The sequence below is a fragment of the Aulonocara stuartgranti genome (genome assembly GCF_965226115.1).
Source record: "Aulonocara stuartgranti genome assembly, chromosome: 11".
NCBI lineage: Eukaryota > Metazoa > Chordata > Actinopteri > Cichliformes > Cichlidae > Aulonocara > Aulonocara stuartgranti.
In genome coordinates, this window is record NC_138947.1 from 2,915,717 (window position 1) to 2,923,935 (window position 8,219).

Consider the following 8,219-nt stretch of genomic DNA (forward strand, 5'->3'; position numbering starts at 1 on the left):
TACTTGATATCTTCAGTGGCACAGGAGACGAGTGGACATCATATTTCTTGCAATGATGCAATAAATGACTTTGCCTCTAGAAAAACTAGAAAACAGGTTCAAAGAAGAGGGAGGAGAAAAGTAGAGTTATGTTTGATTCCTAAACCGTGTTTTGGGAAGCTCAGGTAGATATTATTGGCTCATCATTCAAACCCTTTTTACTGCAGACAGGCACAGTGCAATACTCATTACACTAGAATTTAAAATCTGACATTTTACTTGATGCCAGAGGAGAGTCCTGAGGGTCGTTTTACATTTAAAAAATGCAAATTTAAAAATATGTACAGTTTGAATATAGATACAGTCACCTATATAACAAATTCAAATCAGCTGCAACAAAAGGCTAATACACACATTAATGAATCAGTAATTAAGGCCAGTGACATCATGTAAATGATCCTGATTTCATTTTAGGTACTTTAGGTGAAGTCTGATGCTCAAAGCTTTGCAGATTAATTACAAAGTAAGTTGATTGAGGAGGATCGTGACTTTATTTGTTTAGCCAGTTTCAAAGGTCAATTTATTAAATTCTTTTAATTCTTCGAGTTTAATTCTGGTTTATTTTTAAGGACAATAAATGTTTGCATTATGTTTTACTTTATAGAAGATAATGAAATCTGAAAATAAATTTATGACAGTTTGAGTCATGGATAAAAACATGGCTGATGACATCGTCAGTTCATCTTTAAGTGATACAATTTACATTTTTAATATAAAAAAATTTAAATATCCAAAGTGTTTCATGTAAAATGGATCAATTAAAGGAGAGTCACTGAGGAGCAAAGGCACCACATAGCAGAACAATTTTCCACAAAGAAAAGACATCTCCACCTTTTTAATGTAAACATGTTATGTTCAGGTAGATCGTGTACATTTGGTCTAAAAATGTGTTTTTTTTTTTTTTTTCCCAACACATTTACTTCTTTGAAAGGTCTTCAACGAGAAATTTCTCATTTGCCAAAAGGCTTTCATAGAAGATGTCTTTGCAGGCTGCACTGGCTTTCAGGGGACCACTGTAGAGCTCCCTCATCCTGTCCTGAGAGGTAGGCAGAGCTCTAATTTTGTCATATTGTTCTTGGTCGATAACTTCCTTGTATTGGAGCTCATCCAAAATGGGTGCGATGTTGCTCACTCTCTGGATCAGCTGGACTCTGTGTTTGTCCACAAAATGCTTTCCTGGAGAAAAAAGGAAAGAAATGACAATAAAAGTTTACGGTTGTTTATCATGTGAAAATTTTATTAGCTTTATTCTCAGCTTTCATAACAAAATGCTTTAAAAAAAAATCACACTTATTTCATAATTAAAATTAATTAAATGTTAAAAATAGAACATAAATGATGTCTGTAGGAGCCATATGAGTTGTTCCTTTTTGACTAAGTGGGTTGGTTTAAATGGACTCACTGTATTGGTGCACAGGCGTGTGGGGCGTGTTTCATGGGTGTGGTAGATGATAAATGTGGTTGCACTCACCTGTTTACAGCACCTGATGTTGATGAGCAGAAAGGTAAGGTGAGCATGAGGCAAAACTTTCTGTTGACCGCAGCTTGAATGATTTTGATGTATTTTAACTGGAACTTGATGGTTTATGTATATTTATGCACTAATTGATGCCATAGGCCAAGTTGTAGTTTGGTATAGTAGTTAGTGCAGTTCTTTGTGAGTAGCAGTTATTTGTTTGTGCAGTCTGTGCATTTGTTTAATAGTTAATCCCACGTGCTGATTTGTATATTGGACAGCTGCATGTGGAATAAAAGAAGCAAATGGTACAGAAGTGTATTTTATGCTTTTATTGTTGCGCATCATCTGTATCCTCATGTTTAGCCTGCCGCGGCCATAGTTGGAAGAGCCACAACAAATTGTCAACAGAAAAGTTTATAGGTTTTATTGGATTGTTTATATATAGATGAGTTTTATTGGGGAGAGTCTTATGGTTTGCTGTTGCCTTTGTCCACGCAGCTTTTAGATTAAGCCTTTGGCTACACAATACAGATTTCTTTCAGGAGTCTTATTCCCCTGTTAGGTTTCAGCAGTACAGCTGCACAAGGCGTTGTACTGATTTGCTTTCTAGTTATTGTGCATCAGGCGGCTGAAGCCATTGGCTTGGGAGTACCGCCGCAGTTTGTGTTTAAGACAGTTTGTCTTCCTCACAGCTGACGGTATGGAGGTACATAAATACCCACCGCTAGTATGTACAGAAGACTAGGTTGAGTTAGTTAGGTTTAATAGGCAGATAGAGGGGGATATTGCTCCTGTTAATTGTGTGTGTCCAAGGTTGATTGAAGGGAATGTCATCAAGTTGATGTGTTGGGATGAGGCTGTGTGGCATAGGTGCAGTTCAGCGTTTGGATTTTGTAATGTTTTGAAGAAAAATGGAGACACACCAATTAATACAATGTGGTGATGTGGATGGAAAGAAAAGACAGCCGAAATCGACTGCTAAGGCTTTGGAGAATCAGATTGAAAGGCTGCAAACAGAACGTCATACTAAGATTAATAAAATTAAAAAGGTCGTAAAAATTATTAAAGAGTTAAAGCAATCTGAGGATAATGTTTCCACTGTTCAGGCTCAGTTAGAGAATTTGTCTGTGTTGCTTAATGAGGCAACTCGTCTGCATGAAACCTTGCTTCCTTTGCTTCCTCAAGAAGAGCAAGAGAAACAAACTGCTTGGTTTATAAGTGTGAAAGCACATAATACTGAGTTTGTGGAAGAGATAAAGAAATGGCTTCGTGATGCAAAGGGAAACCCTCAGAGTAAAAATCAGGTGTCTGAGCTTGATTTGCCACATTTAAATCCACCTGGTGTTGAGTCTTCTGATGTATTACCTGCTGGAAATGGTTCTGGTGCTTCTAGGCACACCGGGAATGTTGGTAAAGGTGCTGCGATAGATGATGTTAATCCAAGTGATAGCGTCTCTAATGTTGCAAGCAGAAGTTGTAGGAAAAGTAAATCATCACTCAGTGGCTCAATGGTTTCATCTGCCTTGTCAGCACGCATAATGGCAGAAGCTGACATGGCTGCCCTTCTTGTTCGACAGAGGTTGTTGAAAGAAAAGCATGCTTTGGAAGAACAAGAAATACAGCTTAAGAAAAGAAAGGAGCTGCTTGACTTAGAAACTGAAATAGCAGCTTCAGCAGCAGAGGTGAATGTTTTAAAAGTTTCTGAAATGTCCCGAGTCTCAAGTGCGGTTAATGGTAAATCTGATGGAATGAATTCGTATTTAGAACGAGAGCAGGGGCGTTTGGGCGTTTTAAATCCTAACGCTCCTACGTTCAAACCTGTTACCAGAGCCCCAGGCCCACCAGAGGTGTACGAAGACCCCGAACCTCCCTCCACCCGCTCATGTGTAGTGTTGCTGTGTCCTGTTCTAAAGTGCTTTTAAAACATGGCAGGGCATGGCTTCCTGCCAGAGAGCAGCAGTGTCAGCACGGCCCCTCTTGAGAACCCTCAATGTTTACATGCATTTAAAATTCAGAGGTGGCGCCAGAGGTGAGGCTGGACGCTGTATAGTGTGTCCACCCCCACAGCCCTATATGTATGTGTGAGTGTGAGTAATGTGGATGTCTAAGTTGTGGAATAACATTTTATGGCCCGCAAGATCATTTTATATAGATTTATTATTATTGTTATGCATGCCCCGGCGATATGGGGTCCTCAGGGACTAGTAAAGCGCTATACAAATACAGGTCATTTACCAATTCAGCAGACGTTTGTCACCAGAGCAAAGCCACAAACTGAAGCTGTTGTGAAAGCAAGTTCTATTGTAGCAGAGGAGCCAAATCAGCCCGGCCATTTACCGAGGGAGAGTTTCTGAAGAGCTGCATGATGAAGCTGTGCGACGTCTTGTGTCCAGACAAAACGCAGATCTTGGCAAATGTGAGCCTGAGCAGAAATACGATTGCTGATCGGGTTGGTGAGATGGCCACTGATTTAAGAACACAGTTGTGTGAAAGAAGCAAAACCTTCATTGCATACTCTCTTGCTGTGGATGAAAGTACAGACATGATGGACATTGCACAGCTGACCATCTTCATCCGTGGAGTGTAAATATTGAACATTAAATCAATGCACGGGACAACGACAGGAAAAGACATGTTTGAAAAGGTATTTCAAAGTGTAACCGACATGAAACTGCCCTGGGACAACAGATGGAGCGCTGGTGTTGTGCAGGATGTAGGATCTAGTAAAGATGCAGGAGAACTGTACGGTGAGTTAACAGCACATCACTGCATCACACACCAGGAAAGGCTGTGTGGTAAAGTCCTAAAAATGGAGCATGTAATGATCACCGTAACGCAGACCGTAAATTTGATCTGAGCTAAAGGTTTAAATCAGCGTCAATTTCAGTCTTTTATGTGGGAAATAGATTCAGAGTTTGCCAACATTCCTCATCATACAGAGGTCCGCTGGCTGAGTTGGGATAAAAGTTCTCAATAGAGTTTTTGAGCTCAGCAAGGAAACCTGTCAGTTCATGGCATGTATGATGCGGTGGAGGCATTTCAAGTGAAGCTGTCACAGATGCACCAGTGCAACCTGCCTCACTTTCCCTGTTGCCGAGTAATGTTGAACAAAGTCGGCGCACTTTGCTCGTCTACATGCGGCTCCAACCTTGTGTTTGCTTTCATTTATTTTTTCTGGGTTTTTTGGCAGCATGTTCATATTTCTAATTTGCATAATTTTGACAGGATATATTTCTATGGAGAGCAAAATATAAAATAAATAAAATAAAAAGTTAAAGTTTATTTTTTTAAGTGCATTTATTCTGGAATAATTATTAACAACAGAGTAAACGTTCGTAGCCTGTATGATGTCACCAGGTCCAAATTATAACCAGTGTTTTAAATCCGCCCACTATGATATTAAAGCATAAAACAAAGAGTCTGATATTTCTTATGTTTACATCAGAAACAAAAGGCCAAAAGGCTTTCATAGAAGATGTCTTTGCAGGCTGCACTGGCTTTCAGGGGACCACTGTAGAGCTCCCTCATCCTGTCCTGAGAGGTAGGCAGAGCTCTAATTTTGTCATATTGTTCTTGGTCGATAACTTCCTTGTATTGGAGCTCATCCAAAATGGGTGCGATGTTGCTCACTCTCTGGATCAGCTCCACTCTGTGTTTGTCCACAAAATGCTTTCCTGGAGAAAAAAAGGAAAAATGACAAAAGTTTACGGTTGTTTATCATGTGAAAATTTTATTAGCTTTATTCTCAGCTTTCATAACAAAATGCTTTAAAAAAATCACACTTATTTCATAATTAAAATTAATTAAATGTTAAAAATAGAACATAAATGATGTCTTTCACTTTTTTCATCCAGACATTGAAACATTATTGTGTTTCCTGAATTTCCAAGAGTCAAGTTAATGTTGCAGTTTCCTCTTTTATTACAGAGAATCTAGTGAGCTGGTTTCGCTCGCTGCTGGATGCTTCATTCACATCTTTTAGCCGACTTTCAGAGGGTACTTCACGTGATCTTGGTTGTCAGCCATGGGGGGTCCAGGTTTTTTAGACAGACAGACCCATCATGATGAGCCGCCACCGATTTTTGTCTCAGCCCAGACCTGTCCTGGGTTTTTAGCAGCAGCACTCCTGACTTTGGGAATGGTTGCTTTAGTTGTTGTTTTTGGATTGTGCAGAACAGACTGTGGTGCTCATGGTCAAGGTTACATCAAGGGCAGCAAACACCAAATTAAATTTAAGGTAATGATACTGAATTCCACCTTAACAGCAGCTTCATTCTTCACACTAAAGAACACTGAGGCAATCGTTGATTCAGTGCCATATAAATAAAATTGAACTGATTGAATTGGAAATCAGCCATCACAGCTCATGGAACATCTGCTTATAAGCCTGCTGAATTCAGTTGGCTAAATCCACAAATAGTAGCAGCGTCGGTCAGCTGATCATAACCTTTACACAGAAGCCACCTGTGCTCACAAGAGAAATTATTATGATTTATTTTTAAGTGATTTCTGTCCTCATGCTGCAGCACCACAGCCGAACTTAGGGTTTAGTGATGTGTCATTCACAAACGAGCCGACACAAAGAGCTCATTCTTTGTAGCAAATGACAAAAGCCGACTCTTCAGCCTCAACCACTCAGCCCTGCTGAGAATCCATGCAACCAGCAGCTTTGGTGGGCACACCGTGTGACCAATGGCATGCAGGGACAGATAAGGATCAGACAGTTATGTGAATAAAGGAACGGGGCGAACAGCGAGTGTAGTGGTACGGACCAGGTACTCAGAGCACCACAGAAAAGTGAAGAAACAAGCAAAAATGGAAAAGGAGCAGCATCTGGCTGCATTTCATTGATTTTGGAGACCAAACAGCTGAGAGCATAATCTTTAAAATCAGGAGCTGGCTAAAATGATACTACTTTTTTAGACTGCAGGAACACCACAAAGCACACGTCACCAAAGTCTCAAAGACTTGTGTAGCAGCCATAATTGAATGTATTGAATTTTGATGATCACTGGGTTTTTATTTGTTTGGTTGTTATGGGAGTCACGTGGGTGCTAGCGGTGACATAGATGGGCGTTGTCAGTCTGTCATTCACTGGTTTTGATTTTGACAGAGAGGAGGGCTGGGTAGCCGTAGTTTTTGTTGACCGCTGCACAACATGTTTCGCTTCGTTATATTAGAGCCTGTGACGTTGTAAGAGTCTGAATCAGGAGCCGATGACATTACTCTGTAAACTCTCAAAGCACTTTAATAAACAAGCAAACAATTCCACCTCTCGCATTATTGCGTAAAGTTGACAGCGCGTCAGGCAAATAGGCAGGCTTCATCCCCGGCCTCTAGCGACTTCCACAGTCGCTACAACTTGTTTTCATTTCTGTGCCTCACAGTGCACACATCTTTTTCTTTTTTCATTACTCTTGACCTCAGGCTAAGTTATAGTTTGAGTCAGGATCAGTTACAGGGAGAGGACTTCATGCTGCACCTACCGTCTGCCATTGTACATCCACCAGATGCTGCAGCTGGAACAAGCAGAGGGGAAAAACTATTGATTAATACTGATGATGATGATGTTTTACACTGATAGAATATAAACAACTTCCTTCTGTCCACAGGATGAAGGGCTGCTCAGATTTAAAACTGTGCACCTTATTTGTTTCCAGTTGGTTGAAAACAATAAACGATGGGCTGATGCACCAGAAAACATTAAAACCAACTAAATCATGGCTCTTCTTTAGGTTATTAATATTTGGCTCCACTGGACATACATAGATAAGCTCATTTCAGGATTAGGTTATCTTATCTTTTCTTTATTTTATTCGATCTATTGCTAATAAAACATTGCTAATAAAAACAGCACGCTGCCCTAGTAACCAATGTGCTGATTACAACTGTGAGAATAGCTGAGAAAATGTTCCCCCTTCAGACAGACTTTTTTAAACAGTTTTGCTTCCGTTTTAAACTTTATTTGTTGTACAGATGTGCGGATACGTCAGCGGTCCTTCCAGTAGTTGCTCATTATTAGGTTTCGCTCCGTACGATACAATAATCTAACACTCAGTCTTCAAACCCTGACACCGAGCTAGCGCAGCGGTTTGTGTCGGGTTTAAAATATGAAACTAATCGCAGATTCTTACCTCTGCGCTGCTGTCGATTTGTTTCAGGATCTCCAGAACCACCGAAGCGCCTCCTCCGCGGTAAAGTCTGTGACCTGCAGCCGGCTTTTCCCTACTTCCTCTTTTTTAACATTACGCGCGTCTTTTTCACGTTTTCTCTGCAGTCCAGAAGCAGATGATTTCAGACCATATGTTGTGCCAGAGTGATTCATTCAGTGTTTCGTTTTTTAGGTACTTTGGGTGAAGTTTGATGCTCAAATCTTCACAGATTAAGTTGATTAAGGAGTTGAAAGTGTTTACATATTTGTTTAGCCACTTTGAAAAAAGTCCTGTAACTTCCTAAGACCCGAGCGCTTGATTGGGACGTGATGAATGTGAAAACAAAGAATTATCTTTTTACCTAATTTTGCTCTACAATGGCCTGATATTCACATATGAGCACATTCGTTTTAGATTTCGATAGAACAGTGGCAGTATAACGTCCCCGTAAGTGGATATCAGGCCCTTGTAGAGCAAAATTTAGTAGTGTGGTCGAGACAACCCAAAATGGGATGTCCGCGTATGTGGACAACAAATGCAAAACATCATTTAAAATCTTGTGCAGAAAT

General features: G+C 40.2%; 1 protein-coding gene and 1 long non-coding RNA gene across 2 annotated transcripts in view; both read right to left on the minus strand.

Annotated features, from left to right (window-relative positions):
* The window catches only part of LOC309717980 (protocadherin-1-like), a gene marked incomplete at its 5' end in the record, with an annotated part of 37,111 nt that extends 34,058 nt beyond the window's left edge, over positions 1 to 3,053 (minus strand). The window contains 2 exons of the mRNA XM_082552921.1: positions 1,036 to 1,215; positions 2,864 to 3,053. Of these exons, the coding sequence (XP_082409047.1) occupies positions 1,036 to 1,215; positions 2,864 to 3,053 (370 nt within the window). The remainder of the gene's footprint in view (positions 1 to 1,035; positions 1,216 to 2,863) is intronic.
* Positions 3,054 to 4,794: 1,741 nt separating this feature from the next.
* On the minus strand, positions 4,795 to 7,746 carry LOC309717179. Its single transcript, XR_014279644.1, has 3 exons — positions 7,633 to 7,746; positions 6,985 to 7,017; positions 4,795 to 5,172 (listed from the first exon to the last, which is right to left on the minus strand). It is a non-coding gene; the product is annotated as an uncharacterized lncRNA (long non-coding RNA).
* Positions 7,747 to 8,219: the final 473 nt, after the last annotated feature.